This window comes from Arachis ipaensis, chromosome B9 (assembly GCF_059453495.1).
Source record: "Arachis ipaensis isolate K30076 ecotype BB chromosome B9, ASM5945349v1, whole genome shotgun sequence".
NCBI classification, from domain to species: domain Eukaryota; kingdom Viridiplantae; phylum Streptophyta; class Magnoliopsida; order Fabales; family Fabaceae; genus Arachis; species Arachis ipaensis.
Window position 1 is genome coordinate 14025052 of NC_142444.1, and position 22679 is coordinate 14047730.

At 34.8% G+C, this 22679-nt stretch overlaps 1 protein-coding gene across 2 annotated transcripts; it reads right to left on the reverse strand.

Annotated features, from left to right (window-relative positions):
- Positions 1 to 16779: 16779 nt before the first annotated feature.
- Positions 16780 to 20188, reverse strand: LOC107619480 (AGC (cAMP-dependent, cGMP-dependent and protein kinase C) kinase family protein). Of its 2 annotated transcripts, XR_015900044.1 has the most exons (3): positions 19642 to 20188; positions 17329 to 18328; positions 16780 to 16864 (listed from the first exon to the last, which is right to left on the reverse strand). XR_015900044.1 is itself a non-coding variant. In XM_016321779.3 (2 exons), the coding sequence occupies exons 1-2, from the start codon at positions 20016 to 20018 to the stop codon at positions 17431 to 17433; spliced, it is 1275 nt and encodes a 424-aa protein (XP_016177265.1). In that variant the 5' UTR covers positions 20019 to 20188; the 3' UTR covers positions 17210 to 17430. The 2 variants fall into 2 exon arrangements, 1 of the variants encoding a protein (XP_016177265.1); XM_016321779.3 differs by lacking the exon at positions 16780 to 16864 and having other exon boundaries at positions 17210 to 18328.
- Positions 20189 to 22679: the final 2491 nt, after the last annotated feature.

The following is a 22679-nucleotide window of genomic DNA, read 5'->3' on the forward strand; positions in this document are numbered from 1 at the left end:
AAAATGTTACCTGAAATAAACAGAATTACACACAACTCAAAGTAGCATTCATAGTGGCTAAAAGATAATTAATTCTTGATTAAATTCAATAGTTTGAATGCAAATTCACTAGAAAAAGATACGAGAGAAGCTCACGCATCAGCCAACTGGTGAGCTTTCGTTGAGCCGAGTTTGAGCTTACGAAATAGGCTCCGTTGTTAATGAGTCGAGCCGTGAGTCAAGCTTAATTTTCGTGAGTCGAGCTTGAGTTTGGTCTAGCTTAGCTCACTCTCAACCCTCCGTACACATAGGATTATTGATTAACGCATCCCTGCTAAGTTAACAATTAGTCATGTTTGTTATGGAGGGGATATTTTTTATGGTTATACGTTAATTTTAAATTTAAGATGGTTAATTTTGTTTGTGTTATATTCTTTTATGGTTAGTTTAGTACTTTATTCAAATTTATACATTTAAGGACTTATTTGATATAGATTTATAAACTTATCTTATCAGTATCAAATATGCTACTGCTACATGTATTTTGAGTGGTCACTTAACGTGCTAGTTTTGCAATTTTTAACATTGTCAGTTATAGAAGTGACAGAAGAACTAATGCGAATAATTTAAAATTTTTTACGGATAAATTTAATTGATTAAATATTTATGGATCAGTCTGAAGAATAAACAATCTTTTAAAAATAATTTTGACTATTAATTTTATATTTAAAAATTAATTAATATAAATAAACATTAACTTATGATATTGTATATCATTAATCGAGATAATGTTTATTTTAATACTTGAAATTGGTCGAATGAGCTAATTTTATGTTGGATTTTTTAAAATAACTAACTAAACTCCCACTTTTAAAACTAGAGTCCTATTACACCCCAACTTCCAAACTTTTGTTTCATCGGCATAATTTGTCATAGTTGACATTGCCACTTTGATCCAATAATGACTAGTTGATGTACATGCTTTTTAATTATAGTCACCATGTCTTTTTAATTATAATCACAATATATTTTGAATTATTTTTCTAAATCCAATAGAGTTTAAGAGTATTAGAACTTTAAAGAACTGGTTCGAAGAACAAAAGTTATCTTAGATTACAAGATGCTACATTTTGGAAACATAAACCACAATAATAATTCTTCATCATTCACATTGTAAAATCCGTTAATTAATAAATAATTAACTAATAAATTAATTATAAACTAAAAAAATTAAAAAATTAAATTTTATAATTTGAAGAAATAAAAATATTTAAAATATGAATTAAAAAACTAATTTAAAAAATTTTGGTCCAAAATTGGACCAACAGATCAAACCGGTTGATCGATCCCATATTGGGCCTAAGGCCCAACATATAAAACCCAAAACTCAGTCTTCTTCCCCTTCCAAGATTTCATTTCAAGCTGAAGAAGAAAAGGTGAGCCAAGAAACCCCAAACCCTTTTCACTTTTAATTTCAATTCCTCCTAACTTTCAATCTGTAGTTTCGATCGCCGTACTGTTTACGGCCACGCGTTCACCTCGCCAAACTCTTTAAATCCATCCAAATAAAGTAGTAAGAAAATTTGAATTTCTTACCCAGCCCTTATTCCTCTTCAATTTCGTGTTTATGGTATTGAGTATTGAGAAATTATGTAATTTTGATGGTTTAGGAGTACTCTAGTGCGAGATATAGCTAGGTTTCATCCTAGTGTTCAGTGGGTAAAGGTGAGAAACTCTTATTCCCTGCAAATTCTTCAATTTCATGAAGTTTAGATATTGAAATTTGTGGTTGTGTATAAAATTGTATGAATTAGATTGAATCTATGTGGATTGAAGTCAAATAGGTAAACTTAAGTGCTTGAATTGGAACGGTGGTGGTTGAAACTAGTCAAATTGGTGTATTGGAACTTGGAGGCTTGTGGAATAAAGGTTGATTGTGGTGTTTGAGTTTGGGAAGAAATCGGGCAAAGTATGATTTTGGCTTCCTTTAGTTAATATGTAATATTGTGTGAGACTTAGGCTAGTTGCTTTAAGATACGTTGAATTTGCATGAATGATTAAATTGTTGTTGAGAATTGTATATGTGTGTATATGAGGATGTTGAATGGAGATTGAATGAGTTTGTATGATATTATAGAGTGATGACGAATATTGATGAGCATGTCAATAAAATTGTTGTATAATAATTGTGATGATGAATATTGATGCTTATGAGAATTTATGGCAATTGATGAGTGTTGGTGTGAATTATGATGGCTTGAAAATTGTAGAGTAAGTTGATAAAATGAAAAATTGATTAATTTAGGTGTTTGAATGATTGAGAGTTATTGAGGACTATTTGATAATAGGTAAAAGGGGTTGGTATTGATTCTTTGGGTATGATTTGGTTTGTTTTGGCTGTGATTAGTTTGGTTTTGTTTTGAGAATTTTGGAAAACTAAAGGATTTGCAACTTTGGGTAAAAACTAATTTTTGACTAACTTCGGTGGGTCATAACTTAGCTTTCGGACCCCCAAATTTTGTAAAACTTATTTTGAATAAAACTTGGATTCATAAAGTTTATAACGTTTAAAGAACGAACTAAAAAAAATTTTTAACAAAAAAGTTATGTGCGTTTGAAATTTGGTGTGAAAAACTAATTTTCTGAACTTATCAACTTTTTGGAGTTCTTGATATGCATGCGTACGCGAAAACACTCATGCATACACAAGCATTTGGCTCGGCCAAGTACTCTCGCATATACGAACATGGCCCACATATGCAACTCTGTCAAATTTACACTCATGCGTACACGGAAAGGTGCATCCATACGCATGACCACCCTATTTTGCCAGAGTAGTATTTTTGAGTTTTTAACCATTCCTCGAGCCTTTCAATCCTCTGTAATCCTTGTTTAAGGTCTGATAGCTAGTTTTTGGGCTTCGAAAGAAGAGTGAACCCATTGAGGAAGTTAATTTGATATTGACGAGAAATGTATTATATGTAATGAGAGGAATGATGATGATTGAAGTTGATTGAGGATGATGAGGTTGGCTATAAGAATGAAGAATGACGAGGATTAATTTTGATTATGATTTTTGAATGAAGTGGAATGATATTGAGACTGAATTTGAAAATGAGATTAAATTTGATTAAGATATACCACCGGATAAAATGTAGTGGCGTTGTCCACTTACTTCGGGTAAAGGTTTGAGACACTGGGTAAGATGCAGTGGCATTGTCCACTTGCTCTGGGTAAAGGTTCGAGACACCAGGTAAGATGCAAGGGTTGAGCTTTGTCACACTTGCTCCGGGTTGAAAATTGCAACACCACCTGGGTAAGAGGGTCTCCTTTGCTCCGGGTTACGTGGATAAGATGCAAGGGTTATGGTTTGGTCCCATGTGCTCTATGTTGTGGTGTTCCTGTCAAAGGTTCGCTACTGGATGTGTCGGGTATGGCTGGATAACCGACAAATGAGACTCACCGGCTATAAGGCATACATGCATCATATGCACTTGTATGTTTTGTTTGAGTATGCATTTGTTTTGACTTGCCTAGTTGCTTAATTGTAATTAACTGCTACTTGATTTATTTGCTGTATCTATTTCCCATATTTGGATTTTCCTTGTTTCTCTTACTTGTGTTTGAATAATTGAGAGATTCCTTATGCTGGTGGAGGTGACGCTAAGGGTTGTTCCACTTGGTAATTGGGAGATTTGTAAAGAACAGAAAACGAAGAGTTAGACTAGAATCCTTAGGTATAGTCACCATATTTCTTGTTTAGTGAGAACTCTAAGATGTTGACATGGGTTGTTGGAGTTTAGAAATGCCTCTGGCTTTTCGGAGCCTTATATCTTAACTATGTGGGTACTGTTACCATATTAAGAATCCCCGGTTCTCATTCGATACATATTTGTTATTTTTCAGATGCAGGACGTGATGCACCTTACTGAGCATGCTGGAGACTCTGTTGAAGCAAGTGTGTGTGTGTGTAGTACTCTCCATTTTTGTATAGAACTTATTTTGTCCTTCTTAAAGGTTGACTTTGGAGAATCCGGATCTGTATTTATGTTTTTTATTTATGTTGGGCTGTTTGTGTATATATATATAGCCGGCCTCTACTTCGCAGGTCGAGTCTAGAGTTTGATATATAACTTGTTGGAATTCTATATTATCTATATATATCTCTTTTGTTTCCTGCTATCACATTTTCTACTCTCAACATTTCAAGTGCGGCGCGATTTCTGTTTGTTTTACTTACCCTTTTTCTTCAAGGCTCCTAGTTAAACTTTCTTTCATATATACCTATGTACGTATTTTACTTTTAGAGGTCATAATGTCTCACCACCTCTGATTTACAAACTTAAGCGTAAAGTTCTGTGCGGTAGGGTATTACACACTTAATTCCTCGTCACTCAATTTCATGAGTTTAATTACAATTAAAACTTTTGTTTTCAATCTTAAAGAAAAATTACAATATTGATAATAAATAAGCCTAAAGAAAAGAAGAGAGTATGATAGGAAAGAAAAACATCTTGAAAAAATACTTCATGAAAATAATATTTCAAATAAAGGGTAATTAAAAAGAAAGACAACTCTCATTATACTATAATCAACTAAACCTAGTTATATGTACTATGTCAAATACGTGTAATTACGTATGATCTCTAGCTTAGTGTCTCCTGCACCCATACAAACTTGAGCGTAGTAATCCTTACAGGTACACCCCTACCATTGGAAATGATGAACTTGAGACATTACAAGCTTGAAATAGCAAGATGCACTACAACAAATATGACTTTTAACAATGCCATATGGTAGCAATATCGTATCTCTAACTCACTTTCTTTATAAATTTTGTTCAGATAACTACTCAACTCAAAAAGTCACAAACACTTATGAACACCATGTATTAGAAATTGGCTTATAGCTTATAATGTCTTAATTAATAATTATTTGTTGATATCAATAACTTGCGTAACAAACTTCAGACACCATATTAATTACAATTAGGTGTCAATATCAACTAATTGTTACAGTATATTTTACTAATCAAACTAGTACTATGATAATGGCTGAGATGGAATTTTGTTCACAATTAATAGGAGTCACATTTCTAAAAGTAGAAAGCTTAATCTGTCATTTTAAATAGTTAAAAATAAGATCGAATATAAGATTTTTTATTCTATAATTCTTGAAAATAGTAGCACCAAAAGCATTTCAAGAAGGTTGGCTTAACCTTCAACGACCAAGAATTGAACATCAATAACCTTCGAAGAAGGAAAACTACCCAGGGTAGTTCATAGCCAAGAATAGTAACTCATACATTTGAAAAACCCACGAGTTCTCTTTGAGAAGGATGTAATTTTTTGTCACTAAAATTAATCTTTTTGAAAGTGGAACAGGAAAGGATATCAACTGAGCTCCCTTCATCCAGACTTTTTTAACTAAAAGCTCACTAATCTATATAGAGATAATCATAAGGTCGTCAAGGTTTTATTAATTAGCACCGCAAAACTCCTCTAGAGAGAATGAAATAACAGGACCAAAGGGTAAGGAAGACAAAGAAGGAATAAATTGATCAACATGTAATATCACACGAAGACTTCACTTTCGTGTCGAACTACTAGCTTCACTGCTAGCAAAACCTCTTGAGATGTAATTAATATTGCATCGAGGCTGCACAGTTGTATCAATAATAGGTTTCTTACCAACACCTCAAGGACTTGGAGTACGATGATGACATCGACGCTTATCAGAAGAGGAAGCATCAGGTTACTGAGTTAGATGAGACTTTTTCTCTAGGTATTTATTGAGGTGACCTTGACTTACCAGCCACTATAATAAGCCTTTGGCATCAGCACATTCATTTGTTGTATGACCATACTTTTGATAAAATATTCTATACTTAGATTTGTCAACATATCTATCCTCGTACGTGCCTTTCTTAAAGTGCGGCGCTAAATGTTGTTCTTCATTTCCATGTAGACGATTGCTTTCTCTTGAAACTCAACCAAAGTTTTGGGTTTGGCAGCAAAAATAGCTTCATGAAAATTTCTATGTTTTAGACAATTCTTGAGTGCATGGAAATATGAATATCTGGATGTAAATTTTGAATTACCAGAGTAGTCTTATTGAACATGGTGATATAATCACAAAGAGTTTTACTATGCCATTGGTGAATAGTATAGATATAATTCAAACTCGGAATATAAATGCATGAAGAGGAAAAATAATTAATTAAGCGCTTGGTAAGATCCTAAAAGTTCAGTATAGAAATTGCAGGCAAGGAAGAAAAACAAAGTAAAGTTGCACCTTCCAAAAAAGTTGAAAAAGCTTGACAAAAAATAGGATCATAAGCACCATTGAGGAGCATTATGTATTGACAGTGTAGGTCAAAGTGTGACAAAAGTTAGTTATCAAGATTGTAAAGAAAATCATCAAGAGAACAAGTCTGTTAGTTATTTTATTAGCCTTACTTTCTGATTTTATTGTTCTGTTTTAATGCTTATGCTATATATATACTTGTGCTTGATCCTTAGTTGAAGGTTATGCTAAATTCAAATTCTAAAATAATTTTTTCATTGTTTTTACTCTCTTAAGGTTCTTTCGTTACATATTCGTTCAACTCTGCATCATTTCGATCACTTGCTGCAATTGTTCATAACTCTTGTTCTTTAAGATTACCGAATTCTTCATATTCTCTTCATGGCATCAAGAGCTCGGTTTTAATTGATCCATGGATGCTTCTCCTCAAAATTCAGATACATCAAATTCTTCTCTAAGAAATGATCAACCTCAATGCAGTAATCATAATCCTCAAAATTCTGCACTCAATTTTTCCCTCCCTATACAATTCTTCCATTGTCGTCCTTTAACCCCCATCAATGGCAAATTGGGAGAGAATAATCATTGCACTTGGCAACAAGTCAACAACAGGCCCTTGCAGCTATTCGGGGACAAGACTTGGAGGATCATCTTTTCAAAGATCGCATTCCTTCACTGTATCTCACAACTACCTCTTTTAATCTAGGTTTTATTCCTTTGCAACAAAAACAATGGCTTTAAGATGATTATAATCTTCAGTCTTGGATGCTTGCTTCTACGGATTTTGTTTTCAACAACAAAATAATGGGCTTAGTTTACAGTTATCAAATTTGGAGTAAAATAGATGAATATTTTGCTAAATCTATAAAGTATAGAGTTAAACAACTCAAAGCCTAACTTAAGACTATAAAGAAGTTGGGTCTTTTTGTCTCAAATTACATTTACAATATTAAATCTATTACAGATTCATTAGCTACTCTTGGTTCTCTTCTATCCACTGAAGAACATGTAGATGCTCTTCTTGAGGGCCTCAATAAAGATTATCAGCTCATTATTCATACTGTTAACTATAAAAAAGAGATGTTTAGTTTGTGTGAAGTTGAAACACAAATTTTAACATTTGATGATATGATTGATAAGTTTCAAAAGCCTAAGCAATTTATGATCCAATCCAACTTAACTCAAAGTTCTTTTCCCTCTTTCTCAAATTCTGGAAGAGGAATAGGTGGAAGAAGAGGACGAGGTGGTAGATTTTCTAGAGGAGGACGTTTCTTTGGCAATTCTACCCGACCTCAGTGTCAAGTTTGTGGCCATTTCGGCCATATTGTATGGCATTGCTTTAATAGATTCAACCAACAAATACCTCCTCCTTCTCAGACTCAATGTGTCACTCCAAATAATTTTATACCACTCACTCCATCCATTACAAATCAATAATTTCACACAACTAATTCTACACTACCACCACCACCAAATCCTTCGTTCCATAATACTACTGTACTCATGACAGTTCCAGCTTCTGTGGCAGATCTCTCATGGTATCCATACATTGGTGCATTGCATCATGTAACCTCATATATATCTTCTATGATTTCTTGCTTAGAGTACATTGGCCCTGACCAGGTTCAAATTGGTAATGGAACAGGTTTGCCAATTTCTCATACCGGCTCTTCCTTTTTATCTTCTTTTGACTTGAATCAATTTTTTTAAACTACTACAATTAATTCATTGTCCACAAATCACCAAAAACTTGTTGAGTGTTTCAAAATTTGCTGAAGATAATTCCGTGTTTTTTGAATTTCATCTTAATGTGCGCCTTGTTAAATGTCAGCTCACTAGAGAGATTCTCATGAAAAGCTATCGCTGTGGTGGAATTTACAAATTTTATAATGTTATTGTACCTAATAATCGTAGTTCTATTCTCAACCTTGTTCTTTTTTTTTTTTTTGTTTCTTGTACTTCCTTTAATAAGTGGCATCAAAGGTTAGGACATGCTGCCACCAAATTTGTATCTCTTGTTCGACAACAATGTAAGAATCCTATATATAATAAAAGTAATTCTTCTGTTTCTGATGTTTATGAGAATTGTCAGCATGCAAGGTTGCACAAATTACCTTTCCCTTCTTGTACTTACAATTCACCCTTACAATTGGTTTTTCCTTATGTCTGGGGCCAGCCCCAGTTGTATCTCATTTGGATTTTAGATATTATGTGACATTTATTTATGCTTTCTCTAGGTATACATGCATTTTTCTGCTTTTAAATAAATTACAGGTGTTTAAAGCTTTTAAACAATTAAAGACTTACATGAAAAACCTCACTAATCACAAGATTAAGGAACTTCAATATGATAATGGAGGTGAATATATCTCAAAACAGTTTTCAGCTTTCCTTACTCAACATGGCATCACACATAGATTTTTGTGTCCCTATATATCAACAAAATGGCACTACTGAGAGAAAGCATAGACATCTCATTGAAATGAGTTTGGCTATGCTTTCAACAGCTTTAATGTCTTGATCTTTCGGGATGAGGCTGTGCTCACCTCTACTTATCTTATCAATCACATTCTATCCCCTACCTTAGGAAATAAATTCCCTTTAAATATATCTTCAATAACAAACCTTATTATCAAACCTTGAGAGTTTTTGGTAGTGCTTGCTATCCTCTTCTTAGACCTTACACCAAGTCCAAGTTAGATTTCAGGTCACAAAAGTGTGTTTTTATAGGGTATGCTACTAATGCCAAAGGCTATAAATGTCTCTTTGCTACTGGAAAAGTTTACATCACTAGACATGTGAATTTTGATGAACATTTTTTTCCATATCAAGACCTTTTTTCTAAAATCTAGCACTATTAATTTAACTTCAAGAAAATTTGATTGTGTTGCACCTATTCATTTTTTTCCTACATCTATTGATATTGTTACTAATTCTACACAGTCTACTAAGAACAATAATACAGATCAAGACTCTACTGCTCATGCTATGACTACTCCTATCCTTTTATCTCAATCTTAAAATGATGTGTCTCTTGATTCTTCTGAACTGCTAGTACACGGAATTGCGATCCACACTTTACATAACTCCGCACAGCTGACCAGTAAGTGCACTGAGTCGTCCAAGTAATAAAATCTTACACGAGTAAGGGTCGATCCCACAGAGATTGTCGGCTTGAAGCAAGCAATGGTCATCTTGTAAATCTCAGTCAGGCGGATTCAATATGGTTATGGATTTTGATAATTGAAAGATAAATAAAACATAAAATAAAATAGAGATACTTATGTAATTCAATGGTGGGAGTTTTAGATAAGCGTATGGAGGTGCTTTGTTGCTCCTGAATCTCTGCTTTCCTATTGCCTTCATCCAATCATGCGTACTTCTTTCCATGGCAAGCTGTATGTTGGGGGATCACCGTCGTCAATGGCTATCGTCCGTCCTCTCAGTGAAAATGGTCCAACTACGGGTTTCGTAGGGCTAATCATCTGTCGGTTCTCACTTGTTTCGGAATAAGATCTATCGATCCTTTTGCGCACTGTCACTGTGCCCAACAGTCGCGAGTTTGAAGCTCGTCACAGTCATCCCTTCCCGGATCCTACTCGGAATACCACAGACAAGGTTTAGACTTTCTGGATCTCTAGAATGCTGCCAATTGCTTCTAGCTTATACCACGAAGACTCTGATCTCAGGGATTTGAATGCTCTGTTGTCAGGAGAGGCAATCAAACACGTGAACCAGGAATCCAAGAGATACACACTCAAGCTGTCGCAGATAGAACGGAAGTGGTTGTCAGGCACGCGTTCATAAGTTGAGAATGATGATGAGTGTCACGGATCATCACATTCATCATGTTGAAGTGCGAGTGAATATCTTAGAATAGGAATAGGCGTGAGTTGAATAGAAGAACAATAGTACTTTTCATTAATTCATGAGGAACAGCAGAGCTCCACACCTTAATCTATGAGGTGTAGAAATTCCACCGTTGAAAATACATAAGTGATGAAGTTCCAGGCATGGCCGAATGGCCAGCCTCCCCAAATATGAAATATAGCATCCAGAATATTTAAAATACAATAGTAAAAAGTGCTATTTATAATAAACTAGTAACCTAGCTAGGGTTACAAAAATAAGTAGATAGTGCAGAAATCCACTTCCGGGGCCCACTTGGTGAGTGTTTGGGCTGAGCCTTGAAGCTTTCACGTGCATAGGCCATTCTTGGAGTTAAACGCCAGCTTGGGAGCCAGTTTGGGCGTTTAACTCCAGCTCTGGTGCCAGTTCTGGCGTTTCACGCCAGAAAAGGGTCTCTAGTGGACGTTTTGACGCCAGTTTGGGCCATCAAATCTCGGGCAAAGTATGGACTATTATATATTACTGGAAAGCCCAAGATGTCTACTTTCCAACGAAATTGAGAGCGCACCAATTGAGCTTTTGTAGCTCCAAAAAATCCATTTCGCGTGCAGAAGGGTCAGAATCCAACAGCATTTGCAGTCCTCTTTCAGCCTCTAGATCAGATTTTTGCTCAGATCCCTCAATTTCAGCCAGAAAATATCTGAAATTACAGAAAAACACACAAACTCATAGTGAAGTCCAGAAATGTGATTCTTGCATAAAAACTAATAAAAATATAATAAAAAGTAACTAAAACATACTAAAAAGTACCTAAAAACAATGCCAAAAAGCGTATAAATTATCCGCTCATCACAACACCAAACTTAAATTGTTGCTTGTCCCCAAGAAACCAAAAACAAATTAGGATAAAAAGAAGAGAATATACAATAAATCTCAAAACATCAATGAAACTTAGTTCCAATTAGATGAGCAGGACTAGTAGCTTTTTGCTTCTGAACAGTTTTGGCATCTCACTTTATCCTTTGAAGTTCAGAATGATTAGCATCCATAGGAACTCAGAATTCAGATAGTGTTACTGATTCTCCTAGTTTAGTATGTTGATTCTTGAACACAGCTACTTTATGAGTCTTGGCCGTGGCCCTAAGCATCTTGTTTTCCAGTATTACCACCGGATACATAAATGCCACAGACACATAACTGGGTGAACCTTTTTCAGATTGTGACTCAGCTTTGCTAAAGTTCCCAGTTAGAGGTGTCCAGAGTTCTTAAGCACACTCTTTTTGCTTTGGATCATGACTTTAACCACTCAGTCTCAAGCTTTTCACTTGGACCTTCATGACACAAGCACATGGTTAGGGACAGCTTGATTTTGCCGCTTAGGCCAGAATTTTATTCCTTTGGGCCCTCCTATCCATTAATGCTCAAAGCCTTGGATCCTTTTTACCCTTGCCTTTTAGTTTAAAGGGTTATTGGCTTTTTCTACTTGCTTTTTCTTTTTCTTTTATTTTTTTCGCTCCCTTTTTTTTCGCAAGCTTTGTAATTTTCACTGCTTTTTCTTACTTCAAGAATCAATTTTATGATTTTTCAGATCATCAATAACATTTCTCTTTTTTCATCATTCTTTCAAGAGCCAACAATTTTAACATTCATAAACTTCACTATAAAAAATATGCATTGTTCAAGCATTCATTCAAAAAACAAAAAGTATTGCCACCATATCAAAATAATTAGACTAATTTCAAGATAAATTTGAAAATCCATGTACTTCTTGTTCTTTTGCAAATAAAAGCATTTTTCATTTAAGAAATGTGAAGGATTCATGGAATTATTCATAACTTTAAGACATAAACACTAAACACTAATGACCATGTAATAAAGACACAAACATAGATAAAACATAAAGCATAAAAATCGAAAAAATAGAAAAATAAGAGCAAGAAAATTAAAGAACGGGTCCACCTTAGTAGTGGCGGCTAGTTCTTCCTCTTGAAGATCCTATGGAGCGCTTGAGCTCCTCAATATCTCTTCCTTGCCTCTGTTGCTCCTCCCTCATGGCCCTTTGGTCCTCTCTAATTTCATGGAGGATAATGGAGTGCTCTTGGTGCTCCATCCTTAGTTGCTCCATATTAGAACTCAAATCTCCTAAAGAGGTGTTGAGTTGCTCCCAATAGTTGTGTGGAGAAAAATGCATCCCTTGAGGCATCTCAGGGATTTCTTGATGAGGGACTTCCTCATGCTCTTGTTGAGGTCCATGAGTGGGCTCTCTTGTTTGCTCCATCTTCTTTTTAGTGATGGGCTTGTCCTCTTCAATGAGGATGTCTTCCTCTAGGACAACTCCAGCTGAATTGCATAGGTGACAAATGAGATGAGGGAAGGCTAACCTTGCCAAAGTGGAGGGCTTGTCAGCCACCTTGTATAGTTCTAGAGATATGATCCCATGAACTTCCACTTCCTCTCCAATCATGATGCTATAGATCATGATAGCCCGATCCACAGTTACTTCGGATCGGTTCCTAGTAGGAATGATAGAGCGTTGGATGAACTCCAACCATCCTCTAGCCACGGGTTTGAGGTCAGGCCTTCTCAGTTGAACTGGCTTGCCTTTGGAGTCTCTCTTCCATTGAGCTCCTTCCACACAGATGTCCATGAGAACTTGGTCCAACCTTTGATCAAAGTTGACCCTTCTAGTGTAAGGACGCGGATCTCCTTGTATCAGTGGCAACAACTTCATAGAAGTGGTCTTGATGGACCTTTGAGATGAACATCTTCATCTCCCATGACTCAGAGGTGGAAGCAACTATCTTCCCTTTCCTCTTTCTAAAGGTTTCTCCGGTCTTAGGTGCCATAAATGGTTATGAAAAAACAAAAAGCCAAGCTTTTTTCACACCAAACTTAAAAGGTTTGCTCGTCCTCGAGCAAAAAAAGAAAGAAAGGAGGAGAAGAAGAAGAAATGGAGGAGATGGAGGGGAGAGATGGATTCGGCCAAGGGGGTATAAGGTGTATGTGATGTGTGAAAATGAAGGAGTAATGATGGGTTGGGTTTGGGAGGGAAAGGTTTTGAATTTGAATGGTGAGGTAGGTGGGGTTTTATGGGGAAGAGTATTGTGGAAAGGTGTGAAGAAGAGAGAGAGTGAGTTGAGGTAGGTGGTGATCCTGTGGGATCCACAGATCCTGAGGTGTCAAGGATTTCTCATTCCTGCACCATTCTGGCATGTAAACGCCCTTTGAGTGCCAATTCTGGCGTTAAACGCCAGACTACTGCCCATTTCTAGCGTTAAATGCCAGCTTCTATACCTTTCCTGGCGTTTAAACGCCAGGCTGATGCCCTTTTCTGGCGTTTAAACGCCAGTTTGGTGCCCTTTTCTGGAGTTTAAATGCCCAGAATGCTGCCAGACTGGGCGTTTAACGCCCATTCTGCATCCTTACTAGCGTTTAAACGCCAATAAGCCTGTCCTCCAGGGTGTGCTATTTTTTATGCTGTTTTTTATTTTACTTTAATTCTGTAGTGGTTTTTGTGACTTCACATGATCATCAACCTATAGAAAATATAAAAATAACAATGGAAAATGAAATGGAAAAGTAATTAATATTATATAAATAAGATTGGGTTGTCTCCCAATAAGCGCTTCTTTAATGTCAATAGCTTGACAGTGAGCTCTTACAGAGCTTCACAGATACTCAGAGCATGGTTGGGGCCTCCCAACACCAAACTTAGAGTTTGAATGTGGGGGCTTTGCTTGACTCTGTACTGAGAGAAGTTTTTTATGCTTTCTCTCCATAGTTACAGAAGAATATCCTTGAGCCTTAAACACAAGGTGGTCCTCATTCAATTGAAGGACTAACTCTATCTCCCCTATCCACATCAATCACAGCTCTTGCTGTGGCTAGGAAGGGTCTTCCAGGGATGATGGATTCTTCCTCCTCCTTCCCAGTATCTAGGATTATGAAGTCAGCAGGGATGTAAAGGCCTTCAACCTTCAATAGGACGTCCTCTACCAGTCCATAAGCCTGTTTCATTGATTTGTCTGCCATCTCTAGTGAGATTCTTGCAGCTTGTACCTCAAAGATCCCTAGTTTCTCCATTACAGAGAGTGGCATGAGATTTATACCTAACCCCAGATCACACAGAGCCTTCTCAAAGGTCATGGTGCCTATGGTACAAGGTATTAAGAACTTTTCGAGATTCGATTTCTTCTGAGGTAATTTCTGCCTAACCAAGGTATTCAGTTCATTAATGTTTAGAAATAAATTAGCAAGTATGTAATTGAATCCAATAACAATGTTTAGAATATCTGCAAAAATGAATTGAATCCATCATTAACAATTAACAATATCAATGAAAGACACAGGCCAACTCATATTGCATACAAGCTAAATAACCTGCAAATGCAAACTGAAACAACAAGAACGTTTATCTAAAATTTAAAAACCTAAATCAAGTAATTATTATTCCAGAAAATTAATTAATCAATGTAAAGAAGAAGCTGAGTGAAAATTGAAAAAGAGGAAAGAAGGAACTCTCCAAAGCAAATGAATCTGCGAACCAGAAACCACGAGTCCACGACGAGACACCGACGCCGGCGCCGGAATGTGTGAGCAGAGCTGCCGCCGCTTCTGCTTGTGTGTGAACTGTGAAGTGTGTTTTGTGCGAGATTGAGGCACTGACTATGTGAGAGGAATAAAAACGACGTCGTTTTTCTGTTTTAGGGATAAAGATTAGTCCATTTTAAGTGTAGTTAGATTTCTTCTATAAAGCTAGAATATTAAATATACATTAAAATTAATTTCTTATAAATTCATATAATTCTAAAAATTTTACACATCTAATTACATATTGTCTTATATGATTTTTGATATAGTGAATAATCAAAATACTAATGTAATAATACATCTATAAAACAAACCTCATAGTGTATACAATTGATAGCAAGATTCATCAACGATTTAATGGACATTTTTATAAGAGTGTAGAATATGAAGAGTAGAAATAAGGGCTCAATCTATTGTTCTGAATTTCCTTTGTAATCATATAATTGTATGTGTAGAAATGGTTGGTACAAAAATACCATCATGATCATAACAGTTCATGGTTGCACCGAAATGTCTAAATGGTTAAAACAAAGAGAGAGCCCCCAACCAAGACTTAAGAATTATGTATTCAATGAAATACTCATACTTAGTGTATAGAATATATATTAATAATTATGTATTTATATATAAATATATATTATTTAATTCATGTTTAATGTATAATTTATATTTTAATATATATTTTATACATTTAAAATTTTGTTGAGAATATATATATATATATATATATATATGTACTTTGCTTTTATTTAAGTTTTAATCAAGAAGAATAATGTTAATATGTTTTGCAGAGTAAGTAAAGAATTCAGTAAAAATTAATAAAACATTAGGTGGATTATTATTGCATTGTAGCCAGTCGTGTCAAATAAAATTTGACATTTTTATCATGTAAAATAGCATGAAACTAATCCGATATGATGTATACTTGCATTGAAAGCAAATTAAAGTAAAAAAAATAATATAATAATGAATTGAGGTTGAATTACAGGATGGGTTCTACCTTGTTGCAAATTTGTTCTGCTCTCTTCGCTTTTGTCTTACCGTAAAAAAAAATGTAAATTGAATACATTTCATTCGATTTATACTTACAAAACCAAGTAAATCAAACTTACTTGTGTCGATTTATTATGAAAGTTTCATCTCTCTGGCTAAATCGAATTTGATTATTTCGATTTAGTGTAACCAATTTGAATTTAAAACATTTATGTAATTTTGATTTTCAAACAATTTATTGAAGTGAATTACCCTAGTTTATTGGAATAATCTTTAAAGTTATGTCACTTTTTAATTTTATTACGGAGAAGGTAATGATGTAGGATAGCAACATAGAGAAGCAACTGTAAACACAAGCGTGTAGTATTAGAAAGCTACAAATCGGATCGTACGAGTACTCTCAGATAAATCGAACGGTCTAATTTTCGTTTTATTTAAAAAAAAAAACTTTTTTGTACAATACGGACGGTCCGATTTGCTTCTTCCAAAATTCAAAATTTTTCCCTTGCAAATTGGACCATCCAATTTGACCATAATATTTTTTTTTAAAACAACTTTCATGGTCTGTTTTGTTAAAGCACAAATTAAAAAAAACTGCCCCACATCTTAAATTTAACATCACTATACCCCATAACACGAACTTTTTCTTTTTAATATTGTATTACTAGAGGTGAAATCCTTTATCATGAACCAAATTGTGTGTTGAACACAACTATGGCCATTTACAAAACGTCAATGACGTTTTGTGTTTCTTCAATTAAAATAATATTTTTCTAACAAAACGTCAGCGACGTTTTGTGTTTTAATAATTAAAATAATATTTTTTTTATTACAAAACGTCAGTGACGTTTTGTTCTTTGATGATTAAAAAAAATTTTTTATTACAAAACGTTAGTAACGTTTTGTGCTACTACCACAACCCTGTAGAACACCAAAATCATCAAATATTTTTGTATTTCACATTAAAATTATCCATATATAAAAATTTTAGCCCCATAACACAGCACATCACATCACGTGCATGCCTCCAATAACAAAAAAAAAAAAAAGCCAAGTTATGTCTGCCTCGAAAATAAGGAATTTCTTATAGTTTTGCTTGCCGAACAAAACAATGTGGGGGCATTTGTGTTATTCAAGGAGTATGCCCCTACATACAATATATATATATATATATATATATATATATATATATATAATGTACTGTGCATAGTTGGAATATGCCCATGTGTGTCATGTTAACTTGGAGCCAATGACTGAAATGAGTGTGGCTGCATGTAGTAGTGTCTCTGAAAATTGAAATCGCTCCATCTTGTACCACCTTTAAGTAGTTTATGACTATGAATTGGATACATTCTTCTTAAGTAAGACAACTTAGGGATAAAAATGGAATAATATTTTTATGTATGAACTTCATGTGTGATTTACATTACTAACAGAAACTAAGATATGCAATTGTTTTGAAAGATTAGTACCAAACATCATCACAAACTGCTTTGATTGAATAAAATAATGGTTTTTAGAATTCAATTAAAGGACTTGGAGCCACCAAAGAACTCTCCTTGTTTCAATTTATATACAACATGGCATCCTCCTTGATAAGACCAAAGGTACTTAAATATCTCATTGAAGTAATTAAAATTGAGCCCTATATCTTCTGCATCTATATTAGATAAAGTAATTAAAATAGGTATCTAACAAAAATGAAAAATTAAATCAAAAAATTAAAAAATCATCATTCTGAGTGGGTCTATGACTCAACTTGTCAGACCACACTTTCTTGTTACTATTATTCTCCTCATTTCCACCATTCTTTTCCTCCACTTTCTCATTTTTCTCTCTTCTATCATCATTTCCCTCAGGAAAAAACACTCCATGAACAAAAATCTCCACTTCCTGTTTGCTAAGCCCCACTGCGTCTTCAACCTCATTACAAGGAATATAAGGTGGTCTCGCTATTTGCAACACCGTGTCCCACTTAACTCCCTTAAAGAAATCATGACTCTTGATCTCGCCAACTGTGATCCGACGATCAGGATCCTTTTCTAACAACCTACCAATCAAATCTCGTAACGCAGTCTTCTCCCCCGTCAGCTCAGGCTCCTTCGTTAATATCCCAAGAAACGTTTCTTTTCTATTCTCGCCCTTAAACGGCGTCGTTCCGTATAACATTTCATACAAAACGACACCGAGTGACCACCAATCAACACCGAAACCATGACCCTGCCCTGCGACAACCTCAGGTGCCACGTACTCTTCCGTTCCAACGAACGAGTTCGATTTCTCCACTGAGTCTGACTCACCCCGACGAGTTGACTCAGGTTGCGGCTCTACTGAGTCCAACTCGCACGGCAAGATGCCAGAGTTACAGTTTATGTTAAGCCACGACAACCGCCGCTTCCTTGCGGGTTTCTTCGCCGACGAGTTAGGACTCGACGATTTGTGACTCGTTGATTGAGGAGATTTTGGCTTCAGCTTCTTGGAGAGATCAAAATCTACGAGCATTATGTGACCGTTTTCTTGGATCATAACATTTTCTGGCTTTAGGTCTCTATACACTATTCCCAAACCATGCAAGTACTCCAAAGCTAGGACTAATTCCACCGCGTAAAACCTTTAATAAAAGAGAGAAGAAGAAGAAAACAAAAGAAAAAGTACAAATCAGAATATGTTTTATGAATGTATGGTTGTTAAATTAAAGAAAGCAGTGTAAAACTTAGACCACTTTCTTTAGACTTGCGACGCAAAAAAAAATAGGAATTTTGAATTGTTTTTACTTTTCCAAACTTGCTCGGCAAGCAAGCAGCGAAGGGAGACATTAAAAAAGGTGGCTATTGGGGCACAACTTCTAGAATCACAACACCGGTCTATTGCTTTCAATTTGTTGCAAATAAAATAATGGAAATTTTGACTTGTTTGACTAATTCCCTATATTCATTAATAAATCATATTAAATTACAATTTATGGCAATTACATGTTTAATGTTTATATACTAAAATTTAATTTTATTTATATAAAATACATATTAAAATATCACAAATATTTATATAATTATAAATAAATATGTAATAAACTAATTTTTAATATATAAATAATATTTTTATTTTGATAAATAAGTCGTTAAATTGTTAAACTTTTGAGATAGTCAAAACTCAAAAGTCAAAACTAGACGGCAAGGAGATGAAATAAAATCTATTTATTTATTTATTTATTGATATAGAGAGAAAATTCACTTGGTAGTTAAGTAACAGAATAACTAGAAATACGCGTCCACCAACCCAACAAAAGAAAAACCCGAATTTTCAAATAAAAGAAACGAAAAATAACTTGCACTTGTGTAATTTAAGTTTAATAATCATTCATACACTTTAATATAAAAATATTTTACACTGCTCGTTTAATTGAATCATTTTTATGATATTAAAAAACTTTTTTTTTTTTTGAAAATCTTATGATAACTTCTTATTGGCGTAAAATACGGAACTTCTTATTTAATTAGTTTATACTTTATACAAATTAAATCCTTTAATTTTCACAAAATATCTAGAATGAAGCAATAACAATAATAATACAAAGATAGAAGTCATTCCGATACTTTTATAAAATTTAATATTATACAAGAACTATATATGTTGCTTACTTAAAAATTAGCCATTTATGTATCTCAATAATTAAACTCCTAATTGAATGGACATAATCAAATAAAAATAACTAAAACAATACTTATAAGATTTAAACTATTAATAATATATGTATTTTGTATCCGATATAAGAGAGGTTAAGGAAACTTTTCTTAACTAAAGAGATTAAAAGAAATTAAGAGATAGAAAACGATATAGTATTTAAAAATAAGTTTTAAAATATAAATAATTGCATTCAGTTTAACTTGAAAAAATAAAAAGCTAACAATAGCAAAGCTAAGGTACCTGATGGTGTCATCGGCGAACATTTTCTCAGTTTGTTTCTTCCTGAGAGAATGGAGGTTGCCACCGTGGCAGAAATCCATGGCGAAGGCAACGATTCCATCGGTTTCCAAAACCCCTCGCAACCGCGGCAAAAGCGGGTGATCAAAACGACGTAGCACTTCAAGTTCGAATGAAACCCTCTTATACTCTCCGTAAGCCTCTTCCTTCTTCTGAATCAGAGCCTTCGATATAGCCTTCAGAGCCAAACACTCGCTGCATGACCGGTCACCGGCTCTCGCTAGGAACACCACTCCCTTCGCCCCGCGCCCCACGGCGCTTATTACTTTCAGATTCTCGAAATCAAGTGACGGTAAGATGCCGTCGCCGTGGTCGATCATGATGTAATCACCGGGAACCGGAAGATGACCGAATGATTCTTGAAGCAGAGTTTTTTTATTATTATTTCAGCTGGTTTTTGCTGTGCGTTTGAGTGTAAGAGAGAGATGAGAGAGAGAGAGAGAGAGAGAGAGCGGGGATTTTATTTTGGTGGCTGAGGTTATTTCCATTCTTGTTGGGCAAGAATTTGATGCTTATATAGGTTTGAACTTTGGAAGGGGCACGGAGTTAACGTGAACTTAACGTGCTGAAAATTGACATGTGTGGGTGTGACGGTGACGTGGTAACATTTTTAATAACTGTAGCGTGTTTATGTTGGTGTAAGACTGTAAGGTATATGAACAGACAGAACAGTTGGGAACGTGAGCACAAGACAGCAAATTGTGGGGTTTGAAATTGAAATACGCGTGGGATTCTAGAAACCGTGACGAATAGGGAATGTTCCGTTTGTTGAGGAATAAGGTGAACGGAACGTTCAAATTGTAGTTTTGCTAAGCAGAGATTTAGATATTAGGCAAACTATTTGATGGCACTGTTTACAACTGTTCCATTTGATAGAGCTGCCAAAAACAATTACAGAATTATCCCAATTTATTTTGTTATATTTGTTAATAAATAATAATCTTTTTGAAAATCAACTTTAAATTCCAAACACAAATAAGTCATCGTACTCTTGTAGCTACGCTCTTGGTGTTATAAGAGATAGCATTTAACTATTCACATCAGTACACCATTGACGATTAAGAAATGAAAGATTTTTCAAGGACTAACGAGAGTCGAACTTTTGAAAATATAGAGAAGGAAAAGTTTAGGGCCAACAATTTTGTTAAATTCTGGCAAGCATGTAATCTTAAACGAAAAGTAAGTCATTGAATGAAATCTCACACTAATTTCACACCATTAAACTATTATTGATGACTATTTGATGGCTGCAAATCACAAAAATTGATGGCCCTATTTAATTGGTCATTTCAAAAAATAACTGATCTTATCAATTTTAATTATCAAATTGGATACCACCTGTATTTAATAATATTAAAAATTTAAATTCTTTTTATTTTGATAAAAATGTGTTATTCTTATATTCACAATTAATATTTATCATCAAAACTCGAATTAAAATAAAATTTTGATTTGAATATACATGTAAAAATATATATAAAAAATTTAATTATATATTATTTTATAAATTTATTTTTGATAGATAATTAGTGTATTATACATATATCTAATTATATATTATAATATTAATAAAAATAATTATTTTTATATTTATTACGTGAATAATTGAGTGTGATTGAATCATTGTATAAAGTATTTTATACCACCATAAAATTAAACTTGATATTTGCATAATAATTTAACCAAACCGTTTACTATCTCAAAATTCTTTGCAAACGTTGATACCCTAAATCAAGATGATTTAGTTTTTCGATTTTGAAAAAAAATAAAAAATAAAATTCTAGTATTAAAACAAGTTAAGAGTAACTTTAAGTTAATAGAATAAATAAATAAAATAATCTCATTTCACATTCACAAAATATTAATTAAGTAATAATGATGATAAAATAGAAAAAACAATAAATTAAATATAAGTAAAACCTTATAACTTTGATAATATAATAATAATTGTTCATACCCTGACCCAACACTAAGGCCCAGGATCCAAGAAAAAAGGCCCAACCCAAAAGAGTTGAGCCTTTCATTACACCGACCAGATACCTCAAAAGTCGGCTATTTTCATGACTTGCTCCAAAGAAGTCGGTACGAGGATTAGCTGGCAGATAAACCCTCCCTCAAGAGGATAACTGTCCCTAGAATCTCTCTAACCACTTCCAGGAGCCATATCTTAACCTCCCTAAGATAAAGGGACGGTTATTCCCCTTGAAAGGCGGAACTACTTCAACGGTGGTTATGGGTTTATCCCTATAAATACACTGACACTTCTCAGGTATCTTAGAAGCCCAATACTCTCTAGACCTGTTTTGCTCCCTTTGCTGACTTTGGCATCGGAGTGTCTTTGCAGGTACCACCCCCCTCATTTCTCACGAACAAGTCGGACGGAGGCCCCCAAGGCGTCAACCCACTTGCAAGTCTCCTCTTTCATACGTTTGGGCCAACCAATACCATCTAGCCCATTAATCTCCGGTTACCCATCGTAACATTGGCGCCATTGCCGGGGACCCGAGAGATCAACCAGTGATAGCGGACAGATCCCCTGAGGAGGGTCATGTAGAAACAGATTCCGAACAAGAGAATCTGGATACCAGAAATAACGACGCGAACCTAACCCTCCGCCAGGAAACCAACGATCAACACAGAGAGGGTACCTCCGGAGTCAAAATCCCGAAGGTGAATTCCTCTGAAGGCCGTGAATCGGAGAAGGACGGACAGTCTCACGCAACTGAACTTATGGGATTAGTCCATGTCCACCAAAGTCGCTTGGAACAACTAGAACAGGAACGGGAGCGACAAAGGGAGATAGAAAAGCACTTAAGAGAGGAGATGGATCGACGAAAAGAGTTAGAGAAAAAACTCTTAAAGTTAGAATCCTCCCTCAAAGGTCGGAACTCCCGTGACGATAGAGAAGAGTCGCCCCTAGGAGGGGAGGATCCTTTTAGTGAGGACATAATAAGGGCAAAGGTTCCAAGAAACTTTAAAAG

What these genes read in the sequence shown, in the direction of transcription:
- LOC107619480 (XM_016321779.3), bottom strand. Translation starts at nt 20,018, where the DNA reads ATGATCGACCACGGCGACGGCATCTTACCGTCACTTGATTTCGAGAAT. An exon ending in TTCGCCGATGACACCATCAG is followed by an intron (nt 18,329 to 19,641) that starts GTACCTTAGCTT and finishes CTTTTATTAAAG; the next exon opens with GTTTTACGCGGTGGAATTAG.